This window comes from Falco punctatus, assembly GCF_963210335.1.
Source record: "Falco punctatus genome assembly, chromosome: 6".
In the NCBI taxonomy this organism is placed as follows: domain Eukaryota; kingdom Metazoa; phylum Chordata; class Aves; order Falconiformes; family Falconidae; genus Falco; species Falco punctatus.
In genome coordinates, this window is record NC_137585.1 from 21,001,271 (window position 1) to 21,016,568 (window position 15,298).

Genomic DNA, 15,298 nt, shown 5'->3' on the forward strand with positions numbered 1-15,298 from the left:
ATTGCTGTAAGAAAGTACCTTTTGAATTGCAAACTGAAATAAACTGTTCCTAAGTCATTTGAAGAATAAGAAACTCTAGCAAATTCATTTTTATAGTCAACACTCAGTGTAAACCTACTTCTTTTTCACTTCTTAAGCTATTCACATTGTTAGTGCAAAAGTTTTATTTTATTCTGAGAACACAGTTCAGGAAGATTAAAACCAAAACCATTTTCTGAAGTTACTTTTGCAGCAGTAGGTGCATTTGCAGGGGAATGAAGGCAGAAAAAGGAGCTGTGATGTGAAAAAGATAGCACTCCGGGAAAGCAGTTGTATGATACAGAAGTCTTTCAGTTTTAGGTAACTGATGTGAATGTGGAAGTGATCAACGGTGATTCAAAGTTGTTTTTCTGTGCTGTGTACTTGGATGACCTTTAATAAATGAATTATATCCCTTCAACCAGTCCTTTGCTGACACAGCTTTACATCATAATTTGACCTAATTGGCAATTTTGTTAGAAAGGGAGAAGAGTGGCTGAGAACTGAATGAACACCAAGACTAAATTACCCTTTTGAGCTCTCATTACTGCTAATCACTTTCATATTGTGCTCTAAAACTATAGGGGACTTTTAAAAAGAATCCATACAGTGTATTTTTTTTCCTGGGAAACCTGTATAGGCAAACACAGGAAGTAGCACAGACCTCAGAGGCACTGTAGATGTGCTTAAAAGCACATGTAGATGTGTTAAATCGAGACATTTTCCTAGTTCATTATTTCAACTCATCTGCACCCACTACAGATGTGGCTAAAGACTGTCCAGGACAGGAAATAATCAGCAGTGGGCTTCTCACAGTCCTCAGCTGGAGAAACAGCAAGCAAAGCAATGTATCTTTGCTGGACTGAGAAGACTTCACATGTTAAAGCAGATTACAGGACTGTGAGTAAAACCATACACATTAAACCACTTTGATAGTATGGAGTTGATATCTCCTAAGGAAAAATGAATTTGTTTTAAAAACTAGACACACATTTATGCCTCTGGTATATAGAGTAACCTTATTTATACATTGACAAATAAGTGAGCAACTTATGTACCTTCCATCATTAAGTCACGCTTTGGACTAAGGCTAGCCTGTAAACACAAGAGGTATTTTTTAAAAGATGTGAAGAGGCATTGACAACTGTGAAATACTGCATGTGTTCCTGAGGCACAGCTTTCCCTAGCAATCTCTGGGGCACTGTATGCACCGCTTAGCTAACATTCTTCAGGATCAAGTCTGCTTTTGGACTCACAACTGGAACAGTAACAGGGGCCATACAGGTGAACGAAACAGTAAAAATATGCATCAGTTTTTTTAGAAAAAGGAAAAGAAGGAGAGTGTGCAGGATTCATTCAGAAAAGGAAGGAGATAGAATCATGAGCATGATAACCATAAGCTTTACTGAACAGAAAGGTTCCTCTCTCTGCTGCTGGGTTCTGCTGATGAACCCAGGCAGGTCACCCCCTGTTCTGCCTGCTGGTTTCCCCATCTGTAGGTGAGGGTAGTGATACTGGCCTTTGTGAAGACTGTATAAAGATCACAGGCATAGACAATGGCACAGCAGAATTTGAATAAACAAGTTCTGCTCTATGCCCACTGCTATTTATTTATTTAAATGCTCGTGCAAAACCAGGGCAGATGGAAATCCCTGCAATTACACAGATTCCTGGCTCTTGTTTATTACTGGAGCTAAAATAAACTTCCCATCTTATTACAGCAGAAGAGAGCAATGCTGTTTAAGGACGGTTCAAGTTACCCTAAATTAACAAAATCAACCTTGTGTCCTGAAGTCCCACGGGAGACTTCCCTCACCAGGCAAGAGAAAATTTTTGTTGCTTGCTCTGCCTGATTTGGAAATATCAGTTCAAAATAAATAGTGGTGTTAGAATCACTGAAGTAGAGCAATGGGCACTGTGGAGGACTTTTCAATGCCCAAATTGCCCCAAGTGATGGATTTCTGATTTGTTAATTAATCTGGATCACTAAACTATTCAGCCCAAGAGACAAATGTATTTTTCTGATGTGAAGGAGGGGAAAGTTGGCACACAAGCTTGAAAACACTTTTTGAACTGCTTCTTGCATCTAATAAGATTTCTTGATACAGATGCATTATCAAGGACTTTATGGGCATTAATTTAGGGCCACTGTCTAAAGTCAGCTACCTGATAAGGATGAGAAATGTGGATGTGAATGCCCATCTACTGGACAAGCTGGCAGATAAAATCATTATTACTGTGTTCATTCCCAAATGTATATAACATTAGAATTACTGTTTAGACCGGATATACCAGGAAAATAAGGAAAAAATATAGTGTAAAAATAATGTTATTATTCCCAAACCTGGCATTTTAAACCTCAGAAACTCAGAGCTGAGGTTAAGTTTACCTTATCCAAAGCTGATAAGCTACAAGACCCCCCCATACTTATGGCTTAAGCAGTCTTAATCCTGCATTGGAATGATACTGTGAAATAACTACTTTATTATAATTGCAAATACTACAGAATTCTAGAAAATTCAAATTAGAGACATAAATTTTCACTGCAAAGTAGTGCTAAATGTCCTAGAGACATTTAAAAGGACCACATCTTCCATCCCCACAGTTTTTAATTTAAATAACTTCCATAAATTTGAAAGTGCTGAATACAGCAAATACAAAATTATCAGATTATTCCAGACATTTTAAACAAATTTGCAGTTATTTTCCTGATTCTTTCTTAATTTTTGCCCCCAAACGTAAAGTTTAAAAATGAGTTTAGAGGGAACAATTTTAAGGTAAACAACTACATTTAGGCAAAAATTGGAGAAAATGTGCAGGAAGTCAGTTATGTAAAAAGTGAGACTATTTCTAAAGAAACATGCAAAATTGATAAGCAGTAATCCCAACACACATTTGAAAAAGAATGGAGTGGCTGCCCTGTATGTCCATCAGCTAGTTGTGTTATAAATCAGCACACTGCAAGACAACTGTCAGAATAATCAGCAATGTTACTAGAATTCAGGAAATAATGAAAATTAAGACAATTTGAAATTTACTAAACATCTGTTCACTGGCAAGTCTTTAACAATAACAAAACCAAATTAAACAGGCCAAATTCTTGAGAACATATTTAGGTATTGTGTGGTTTAAACATGGTCAAGGTATGGAAAAGAGTTTGCAACAAGAAATGTTACATAATATGTTTTATTTAAACAGTTGGGGTTTGCTTCTATTTTTTTTTATATATTCCTTATACACTCTGCTTGCTATTTTTTAAGAGACATGTTAAAATCTCAGAAAATATCTAGAGCCCTTTGACATGGCTTTGCTCAAATGCATGAGAAACTTTACACTTCTTGAAACAGATGAAAGGAATTTGTATAATTTATATGTTAAAATAAGCTCAGCTCTTTTTAATCTTCAGTTCAAACTAAATATAAATAATTGAATTATGAATGACAGAAGAGACCATACAATTTGGAAGAGAAAATAAATATCAAAATTACAGAAAGGTGTAAATTCAGAGTCTTTTAAAAAGAGGAATTCTTGTGCCCTAGGTCACTCAAAGATCAAGATTCCTAAGTAATATCTGGAAATAATGCAAAATTGATAATTTTTTTTCCTTTCTCTTTTTAACATAAGCCACAACCAGCTTGAATGGAATTCTTGTGGGTTTAATCAGAATAAGATATAATGGGACAGAAATGAGGAAATGTATTTTTAAAATGCTTGATATTTATTTTCATTTTCCAATGCTTATCAAAGCAAACAAAAAAAAATTATTTTTTTAAACAAGCATCTGAATAGAGAGAAAGAGGACATCCTTTGTCCTTATCTTTCCTGGCCCTGAGAAGAATGGCTCAGTGACCAACTGGGACAAGGATTTGAGCAAAGATATTTGATGACCCAGGCAAATATCACAGGGCTACTGGCCTCCTCAAAAAGCTCATTTCTCTCCTTTCCTCTATAAATTAAATCCTAGATATGAGACTGTTAAGATTTTTTAGCACCCAAATTCACCTCAGAAAACATTTCCTTTGAGAAAGTGGTATTTTCCAAGTTAGAAACGTTTTATCAAAGATTTTCTGGTCAGATTTCATTAATATCTTTGTATACATTTATAGAGTTTGTTCATTTAGAAACCCTAATATCATAATCTTTGCAATAATACAAGGTACTCCTGACACATTAGCATGACACTACAGGTACAAATCTTTTCCTCATACATACTTTCAAGTACTCTGTTGAAATGCCTTGAAGATTAGTTTCATTCCAGCAGTGAGGGGAGTGAAGTTGGGTTCATTGCTCAGTTTATTAATGTTTTCCACAAAATTGGTGAGTCAAATAAAAACAATTATTAACCTTCAATTTTTTTGTGGAGCAGGAAACTGCCTCCTAAAGTCCTACCATTGCTTCTCAATTACTTCAACTAACTAAGCATTACATATTAAGAATCACCTGATGGTTTTAATCATGCTACTTTCTAAGTAGGTAAGCCTGAGAGCTAGTTTGCCTGCCTAAAAGTATTCATGATCTACCAAAGAAAAGTAGGCAGTGTGAAGGTTCAGATATTTTCAAGTTTTCCATTTCAGAAGGAATTTCAGGGATATCCTTTTGTTGAAAACACTTTGTCAATTAAAATTATGGTGAATGAATAATTCTGTGGTCTCGTTGGCTAAAAGAAGAAAAATCATTTAGGCTTCTTTGTGTTAGTAATTACTATAACTGTAAATGACACAGCTATCAGATTAGGGGGTGTCGAACATGCTATTCCTAAAGCATTTCTCTCCAGCAACTCAACTTTTATTTCTGTTTTGAAGGGTCATTTCAGCAATGATCTCTACAACTACAGAGCAGATGAAAGGAAAGTGGCCCTCTATCCCCTTCATTGTGCTGATTGCATGTACCATGAAGGAATGGAGACATTTTTCAGTAAAATTTTTGAAATTGTCTCAATGACTTGGAGATCTACTTAATGAAAATCAACATGCTTGCTCTGACAGCATATGTTACAAAATATACATCAGAGCTTTCAGATCTTTCAAAAATCATTCCTTTGGGACTTGAATGCTGAAAAATAAGAAATTTCCAATACAACACAGGTCCTTAAGAACAGGATTCTCACATATCCCATATGTGAGAATATATCCTCCAGAGGTGCCTAACCATTCCCCAGTTATCATGCCTAATGATCTGCTTCTGAATGTACTGAGCACATACCAGCTTGCTCGGGATGAGGACATCTCAAGTTAGATTCTCAGCCAAGATATTCCCTCTATCTATTTCACCCTAAGCATCAAGGTGGTAGAAATACTCAAAATAAATACAATGCATGTTTTGTTTAAAAAGACACACAGAATGGAAGAGTGAGTGATGTGCTCTTCTTCAGACTATGAAAGAGAAGTCATTGAATAAAATGCCCAAGCAATCCTTGGAGCAGAATTTGATTCATGTTTCTTTCCTCCCTTCAAGATAAGTGCTCCAATCACTAAGTCACAGAAGAATACTCTCTTTTTCTGAATGGAGTAATCTTGAATTTTCTTCTGAAAATATGGAAAAAGCCTGTAGCCCAGTTCAACCTATTATCTAGTGTTTAAAGTCTCTCAGCTTAAAAGTTCAATGGAACCAAAGGTCTTTCAAACAGTAAATGCATATATGCAAAGAGATTTTTAGGTTTTGTTTTGTTTTAAATGGTGATTGCCATGATATGGGGAAGTAGATGAAGATGTCTCAAGATGAGGAAGGAGCTATAGCTCAGAGATGGATGTTAATGCAGAAACCTGTGGGGTTTGAACATATCCATCTGTTGCCCAGAGGGCATGCGGGACTATGGAGCCTAAATAAAAACTAAGTATTACTGTAAAGGCTCAATCTAAATTCAAATGTCTCAGTGCTACTAACATATTCGTAGCACTGCAAAATATTTACCATAGATTTCATGCATACTGCAGAAACATTCAAAGCTACCAACATCTTTAAAACACTGTTGCATTGCATACTGTGTAGAAAGAAGAGGTTAAAAAAGAGGAGAAAGCTTATCACGTGGTGTGTAGAGGGAAAAGTGGTCATTGTGGCCATCACTAAATGCCCCACCCTGAGCAGCATGAATAGGTGTCAGAACTGAAGGCAGACTGAAAAAACCCCAACCATTGTGAACAAGAAGCTATGCTGAGAAGCATTTTGCAAAGCTACAGGAAAGGTTACAACAAGGCCTTTCAACAGAACTAGGGAACTTTCTTGTAAGTGTTGAAGAGTTACATAAGCCAATCAAAATCAGTGTATTGGAAAGAAAGAAAAACTTCTGGATGGGGTTCTTGGCACATCAAGAGTGTGTGTACTGTAAGTGTAACTGTAAATTACTGTAAGTGACTGTCTCAAGTCTTATTACAGCAAGGTCCTGAAATTAGTATTTCTGGTTTTTTACATTTGTCCCAAGTTGAGTGTAATACTATTCAAGAATGGTGTTTTCTTAAGCTGTCATATAAAACTGAACTTACTCTTTTGGATACAATGAGGAGCATGTCCAAGCAAGCACTTCTGTATTTTTAGAGGTAGTGTTTACTCCAAGTAGTTTTATTGTCAGCATAGTTTCCCTTGGAAGAGCCTTTATTCGTAGAGGAAAATTGATTCTAAAAGAAAATCAGAAAAGAGAAAAATAAAAGTTAAAAAACCCTGAGAATTGTTACCACAAATGAGTCCTTTCTACGTTTTTCTAGATGCTTTAACACGTATCAAGCTATACATTACAAGAGTTGCACTCCAAACGAAAATGCAACTGACAGATCCCTTCAAGACATTGATGTGTTTTGCCAACCATTAACTTGGATCATAGTACTTGAAAGAGGCATATGAAAACTCATTCACTTCAGTGGTAACCACTAGAGCTGACAAAGGCAGGAAAAGCTCAGTTAGATTAAGCATCTCTTAAGGCTGAATTGTAAACCAATAGTTAGTTATTTTCTGTCTTGTGTCTTCAGAGGAAAACACTACTGAAGAAAGGAAGAGTTGCTTGTGAGTATGATAATCATTATCTTGTTGAGATATGCTTTGGTTATGTGCTATTCCCAACCACAATTTAAAGGCAGATTTTTTAAATGAGTGATTCACTTTTTTTAGTGAGAAAATTCAGACCTATGAATATTCATCTCAACTTTGTATTGAACACTACCAAACTTGGTTGGTCATGCAATTTTTTTATATAGATTATATGAATTGATCTAAAATCATAACTTAGAGCAAGTCTAACAAATAAGATACTTCCATGCTGTATGGAAAAATCACGTGTGTAATTACCCAGATGTGCAAGTCTCTGTTATCTTTTTCCTGAAGAGATTGTTTATGTTGGACAGTGCACTTCTAGCTTTTTCCATGTATATTCAGTACAAAGTTAAATTTCTCAAATGGAAAGTGAAATTAATAACATTTTTCTGTATAAACAAAAATCAATATAAGGAGCTAAAGGCTAAAAGAATTATCCCACATTGACAACATAAGCATTAAGCAAACAAAAGATCTGCATAAATTTGAGATTAAGAAAACAAACTAGAAGATAAATTTAAATAATATAGATTCCATTTACTTTTCAGATATTCAAGCTAGACTGCAGAACAATGCAGCTCTCAGCATTTTTAGTAGCCATACTTAAGCATTAAACGTAGAATTTTGTATTTAAAAAGTATAGTAGCCTAAAAACATAAGGATTATGGGTGGCAGAAATAAGACAAGGTAATAATATAAGATAAAATTAGCACACGATTTTGGTCCTAGTTCCAAATCTGTCAAAATTCTATTGGCTTCAGGAAAGTTTCTTTAAATGCACCAAGGAACCACTGAAAGAAAGTAGATGGCTTTAAGCTGAAATTTTTAAGTAATCCAAATAAACATTTGTGTCAAAAATTCAGATGATCAGTCCTAAACATTTGTAAATTATTCAAATTTGTATCTCTCTCTTTGAATAACAAAGCAAGACAGCAATTCCCCACTCTTTCTGATGAATGTGAATAGAACTGAGAATTCTCAACTGTCTTCCCACATGTCCCTATTTATAACCTTCAACAGTGCTTTCCTTGTCTCGTGTCCTCTTCCTCACCCATAATTAGTCAGAAACAATTATTAGGAAACTGAACTGTTCACATGTTACAGATATCTTTTTCTGTCTTTTTTACTTAAGGCCAGCAACTCTGACCATGTTTCATAAAACTGTTCAATGAAGAGTTATGTTTAGCTGTAAAGCATTGTTAATGCTGTGATGAGGCAAAAAATAATAATAATAAAAAAAAAAGAGACATGCATTTTCCAATAGAGACAATTGTCAACACACCTTGTGAACTTGGAGCAATGAAAAAACTCACAATACCCTCACTGCAGAAAGCAAATGCTTGCCAGAGGTTCCCTAGGGCACAATATATAACACTACCAGATGTACACCAGTAGGAAAAGAACCTGGAATCTTTGACAAGACATCCCACAAGTTAAAGTATGGGCCAAAGAGGACCAAAGTTCCCTCCCAATGACATGTGATTCTCCTTTAGAGAAAGAGATATCTGTATTGCTTTTAAGAACTTTGATTAATTATGCATTACTGAGCTTACCCAGCTGGTATTATCCTTTCTGACTTCATGAGGCTGAGTCAAATGGATAACTAAGAAGAGGAAATGGAACAGTGTCCAGAAATAAGAAACCTTGTGGGAGAACAAATTAAACAGTAGTTGAGAAGAACACCGAAGCTACTCACTGAGAAGCTGCTATTGACAGGTGCTAGATAATCCAAGCTGTACAACTGGTGCCAAATGCCAAGGACCTGATATCATAAGAACTCTCAACACAGAAGACCTCTGGGGCAACCCAAGCTTTGCCCTAAGAGAGTGTAAACAAAACAGACAAGCCAAACGAAATATGGAAAAGAGGGAAACCCGATGCCAAGAAAGTATCTGAGGTGATGAATGGTAGGCTTAATGTTAATTCCATATTTCATGTCTATAGGCTTAATATAAATTAAAGAGGATGAAAAAAGAGGAGACAGTGGTATAAATGTATTAAGAGTAACCACCTAAGACAAAAGAAAAAAATAATTAAGAAGCCTCAGTCACTGAAAAATTAAACTAAGGAGAAAATAAGGGGGCAATTTTTGGACTTTACACTTTGTGTGCTAGACAGGCTCAGGCTGTTTGAACTCTGCACCAAGGTAACAATCACCCCTTTCAAAGACAACACACAATTTCTAAAGCAAAAACTTTTTTTTTTCTTTTTTAGCTTTAGAAAACAAAAAAAATCCTCTTAAAAAAAAGGCAAAAAGAAGAAACAAGGCAACCTCTTTCGGAATCAAATTATTCCCATATTTTCTGAGAACTTTCTGCAAAAGACTCAATATGATAAAAGTCTTCAAGAGAAGCTCATGTTTAAACACAAAACCCTATCAAGTTAAGGTTCAGACAGTTACTGGCTAAAGCACTTGAAAACACAATCTAAATACATGAAAATCAGCAAAATAAAGCAAGTCTTGTCTTTGGCAGGAACTCTAGATTCCTAATCATCAAAACATTATGCTCCATTTTTTTTTACCTTGTTCAAGTCAACACTAATCTAAAATTAGGACCCATTATGAAGTAGCTAGGTTTATTTTTTTGGTTTGATTGATCCCCAGCTGTATAGAGAGTATTTGATTTCCTAATGTAATAGAAGTTCTTCCTGGTGAACTTTTACCACACGTGTTTTCAATGGCTGTGAACTGAAAATAGCACATGGGTTAGAATGAAAATAGTCCCTTAACTCAAGGCAACAAACTTTACAAAAAAGAATTGTCTTGTCTGTAAACTGCTTATGCAAACATATTTCCTTCTGTTTCAGAATGGGGGTGTTGTAGCCAAAAATAATATAAGAGTGAACACACAACTTAGTTACAGTTTTCAGTGACCCAGAATTCCTATGATCAGAAATGGTGCCACTTGATGACATGGAAAAACAACTGCAGTAATAATTACTTCATTGTAATACTTTAAGATTTTGCTTGAATTCTTGATAAAAATATTAATTAATATTTATATACATATATTTATTGTAGGAAAGCCAAATCAGCCTGCTCCTGAGTATGTTTTAGATTATGGCAGTTAGACACATAGTACCTTCACTGATAATATGGCACTATCTCTACTGTTCCTTCTCTCTGGGTATTAAAAAATATGCTGAATATATTGAGTATTCTGTCAAGCTTGGTGTGTTTGTTTATTCTTTCTTAGAGGGTTAGCAGCACAAATAGCAAAAAACATATTTTCTCATTATAGAACTGTGACAAGTATTTAATATTTACAATAAATTAAAAACAACATAAACTTTTCATTTCCTATGCATATTTTCATACAGAAAAGATCATAAAACCATACTACGTTTTGGCTTCAAAGGGACAGTAAAAACAACTAGTTCCAACCTCCCTGCCATGGACAGGGACACGTTCCAGCAGACCACATTGCTTAAAGACCCATCTAACCTAGCCTTGAACACTTCCAGGGATGGGGCATCCAAAACTTCTCTGGGCAACATGTTCCAGTGATCTTCTCTTATCCACAAACAAGGTAACCCTGTTGTAGAAGGCCAGCAGACTTGTCAGGCACAGTTTGCCCTTAGTGAAGCCATGCTGCCTTGTCACCAGTCATCTCCTTATTTCCCGTGTGCCTTAGCATAGTTTCCAGGAGGATCTGCTCCATGATCTTGACAGGCACAGAGGGGAGAATGACTAGTCTGTGGTTCCCCAGGTCTTCCTTTTTTTCCTTTCTTTTTTTTTTTTTTTAAAAAAAAAATGGGGGTTATGTTTCCCCTTTTCCAGTCAGTGGACTCTTATCCAGACTGACACAACTTCTCAGATATGATGGACAGTGATGTAGCCACTTCATCCACCAGCTCCCTCAGGACCCACGAGTGCATTCCATCAGGTGCACACCTTCAGGTTCCTCAGATGATCTTGAACCTGATGTTTTCCTACAGCGGGTGGTTCTGCATTCTCCCAGTCCCTGCCTTTGCCTTCTGTGACTTGGGCAGTGTGGCCAGAGCACTTGCTGGTGAAGACTGGGCCAAAAAAGTCGTTGAGTACTTCAGCCTTCTCTATATCCTGGATAACCAGGTCTCCTGTCTCATTCCAGAGAGGGGCTGTATTTTCCTTACTCTTCCTTTTATCACTGACAAAGATTTTCTGGCATCTCCATCCTACCTAATATTCCAATACTATACCAAATTCATATTGCAGTAAGAACAACACAGTAAAGCATCCAGTTACTGTCTTTAGTTGAAAACATTTGATTTTGTTGTTAAGTGCTGTGTTAGATTTGGAAAAGGAAATAACCTATTGTCATGACCTCAAAATGTTCATGTTCTGCAATAAATGTCTGCTTTATAAGCATCTCTTCTTACAAGAATCTGCCTTGCCAAACCAGGAATATTTTAGTGAAATGTGCAGTGAAAGAAAGGGAGAAAAGGGAGAAAAAGCTCTAGCTGTAATACTGTTAGCTGACTTTAAATACTCATCTGACATTTGCAGACTGACTCAAAAATAGCATCCGTTCATAAAATCCAGTTCTGGATACAAGCTAAAACACACAACAGTAATGGCATATCTGGCTACTTAGATTCCCAGCCCCTGCTTCTGGACCTCAAGTCATTAGGTCTAAGCAAACTCATGTTTTGAGACTTAAACAAATCCAGGTCAATTGGTTTGGTGTGGAAAATAGGCTAATATCTTTGATGTGTGCCAGACAGATAGAAATTTTTGGGTTTGTATTTTGGAATTTATTTGAATTAGATTTTGAAAATTATTTTCAAAATTCAAGGAACAACAAAAAGTAAAAATGTACTCTTACAAACTAATACTATTAAGTTTCTTACAACTCTAGATCTTGTTTTGGATGTTAAAAGCCTCTTACAAACATCTATGACCTATGAAAGAATTTGGCCTTCATACATACATGCTTCTTTTTCCAAGAAACTTTTTGATGGAATTACAGCCATTTAATACTGATTTTGGAGAGGTTTAAATGGAAACTCTGAAGCTTTAGTCTGATTTCTTTAAATTTTCATGGAAATGGAAGAAAGACAGAGTTTCTGTTTCAGTTATGGCTAACGTATTTATTTCTAGTCTATCTTATATTTTGTTTTAGAAAAAGTTTGTGTAAGATACATTCCAGAAGGGCATCAGCCACTTCTTAAAAGCCAAAACTGCTTATAAACAACATAATCCTTCCTCTACACCTCAATTATATCTGTCTATATGTACCATAAGATAGTACTTGACCAAAACTTGGAAAAGGTGAAAAATCCTAGAGAGCAAATGGGAATGATCCAATTAATTTAAACACAAGGATAATAGTTATTTTCCAACCTTACAAAGGACTGAGGGTTAACAGTCACACTCCGTGGACTCAGCTGGGGCACCAAAGCACATGTTAGGCTGTAAAAGAACTAATTTAGTTGCTTAGCAGAAATGTACCCCTTTTGTTTCTTAATCATAGGGCAGACATACTAAGCTTTCTATATCTGTTCAGGAATGTTGCACAAAATCTCCACTGAGATAATGCCTAACAGGTTTGACATAAGAAGGTCTTCTTCCATTGGCAAACAGAAATTAAGAATTATACTCTGTATCCGATTATAATTTTAAAAACATCTTTCAGATAACTTGTAGCTTTTGTTCAGCTATAATGTAATCAAGCTGCTTGCAGCTTTAGAATACAGTAAATGGTGATATAAAATATAGAAAATTTCAAAGACTGTAAATATAAACAACATGCTTAAGAAGCTGGAAGAATACAATATTACTGCCAAATAATAAAAAAATGCATGTTTCTGTCATCTATTGCAAACATGCTTTTTGTCATCTCATTGCTTTAACCGAATGCTGTTTAAGTGTGTGCTTTGCTTTTCAGTGGGGTTATTTTTCTCAAAGTAGACAGGCAGGTGACAGGCAGTTGGTACCCTTTACTCTAAAATTACAGTCTCAAACTAAAGTCCTCATTTTAAAACTGCAGATCCTTCTTACAAAAGACAAAAGAAAAAAACAAACATACAAACAAAAAAAAAAGCAAAAAACCCCAAACACCCAAAACCCCAAAAAACCCCACACAACCAACCCTCCCCCCCCAAACTAACAAAAAACAAAACCAAACAAGAAAAAAAAATCAGCAAAACCCAAAGAAAACACAAAAGCCTTGTTCCTTCTAAAAAAAAAACACCTTTAAAGAAACATTACAATAGGTTCTCGAGTTGGATTGCATACCTGCTAGAGGTGGATCCAAAGGGTAGAAGTCCTTAAAAGAGGACAGAAACATAGCCTTTGGTTGCATCTCCTTTCAGTTCCAGTATTGCACCAGGATGCCTCCAGCAAATGAGAGCCATTCTCAGGCCAGCTTAGTTTAGCTTATTGTCAAACCACACTTAGTTTAGTCCTATTTCTCTTCCTTTGGCTATCCCACTCCTTTCTCACTCCCATCTCTCTAGTGTTTCTCTTAATTCTGTGGAGTTTATCTCTCTAGTGTTTCTCTTAATTCTGTGGAGCTTAATTTGTTCATAAGATCCATAATAAAGATGTAGGTGTGGGATTTTTTTTTTTTTTTTTTTTTTTTTAATGAATAGTCAATGTGTAAAATCTGTCAGGCGAACATCTATCAAACACAGACCAAAACTTACTTCTCATTCCAGTCAGCCAGGTAAAAGAAGGATTTTTTAACAGGTATATTTTTGCAGATCTTCACTTGACATATTATCTTCCCAGCATAAGTTAGTGAACAGGAAAAAGAGAAAACTTTGTAGCTACAAAGGAGGGGGAGGGGGGGGAAGAAAAAAGACAAAAAGATTAATTGTAATGTATCATAATATACCATGTCCAACATAGTAAATTTAGCACTAACCATTTAGAAACTTGTGTAGGTCCATCCTACATGCAAAACCAATTAAAATAATGAATTTCATATTAATGGGGTGTGTGTGTTTGTTTATTTTGGGTTGTTTGGATTTTTTTAATGCCCAGAATTTAAGAAAAGTGTTGAAAACACCTAAATTTTGTTACAAGTTTTTGTCATTAAGACTATTTTTCATTATTGCAGTCAAGGGAAGTTTGGATCTAAGTTTTGAAGTGTTACAACTTGTTCATCATACCGCTTCAGACAACAGTAAATCTATTTATACTTACTTTTCCCAATTTGTAACCAGCAGATTAGTACTCAAGGGAATGTATACATCCATACAGCAGGAGCATTAAAGCCCTCTGCGTTGGCATTCTTCATATACTTAACCAACTAGCTTCATAGTATAACCCAGGCCTGGGATTAATCTGTTGCTTTCATATTCTTCTTACTGAAATCTTAAAAAATTGTTGCCAAAATAGAGGAATACTGTAAAACCAACTAATGTTCTTAATTAGTCTTCTAACATTGAGATCTTCCTGCCATTCTCAGCTTTAGACCACATTCTGTACAAGAATGATCAACATGGGAAACAGTCAAATATGAACAGAAAACCTGAAGCATTTGTAGGCTGAAGGTGCCTGGCTTTGCCTTATTTACAAGAATGATCTCTTCCAGAACTTTATAATAATTGTTATAACTATTGTAACAGATATGCTTTTTCTTCACTCTCTCTCTCTTTTTTAATTCAAAGAAAAGGATCTGAAATCTGTAGTACCTATAAGTATCAACGCAGAGGAAGGAAAAAAATACCTTATAAGACTAGGAAATGCTTCTGATCTTAAAAATGGCATCTTTCCTTTAGAGTCTAAACATTACAAACAGTTGGAGGGTAGTGCGGGAAATAATAGGTTTTAATGCAATCAAAAGTTTAAACGTTGCTGTTTAAACAAAAGTATTGATACACAATATACAGACATATTACTGATTTATAGACCATAAAGACCTAATCCTGGAAAGACTAATGCTTGCACAATGCTTCAGTCTGACTGAAGTTAGAAAGGTTGGTCAGAGTGCATGCCCTTCAACCCATTTTAGGTCTTTGTAGAGCATTTTGCTTAGGTAGCCTCCCTGTGAGTCCAAAGGCATGACACCATAGCCTTGTCCCAAAGATCACTTCATATGATCCAGATGTAGATAGGAATCTGGTTTTTTTTGGACAGTAGAAAGAAATGCAGCCAAACATGAAGCTAGCAACATTATGTACTGGCAACAAATAAGGCATACCTGCTTGCAATTTAAATGAGATAAACCAACAAACTGATAAAAAAAAAAAAAACAAGAAAGAATGAAAAGACAGTAAAGAAAGGTAATCAATTTTGCAACATTATTCTGCAACTTGTAATGTCCGTAAC

At 35.6% G+C, this 15,298-nt stretch overlaps 1 protein-coding gene across 1 annotated transcript in view; it reads right to left on the reverse strand.

Annotated features, from left to right (window-relative positions):
• Window positions 1-15,298, reverse strand: part of PIK3C2G (phosphatidylinositol-4-phosphate 3-kinase catalytic subunit type 2 gamma) — a 288,176-nt gene that overhangs the window by 130,854 nt on the left and 142,024 nt on the right. The window contains exons 13-14 of the mRNA XM_080391788.1: window positions 13,669-13,791; window positions 6,498-6,629 (exon numbers count right to left, since the gene is read on the reverse strand). Of these exons, the coding sequence (XP_080247914.1) occupies window positions 6,498-6,629; window positions 13,669-13,791 (255 nt within the window). The remainder of the gene's footprint in view (window positions 1-6,497; window positions 6,630-13,668; window positions 13,792-15,298) is intronic.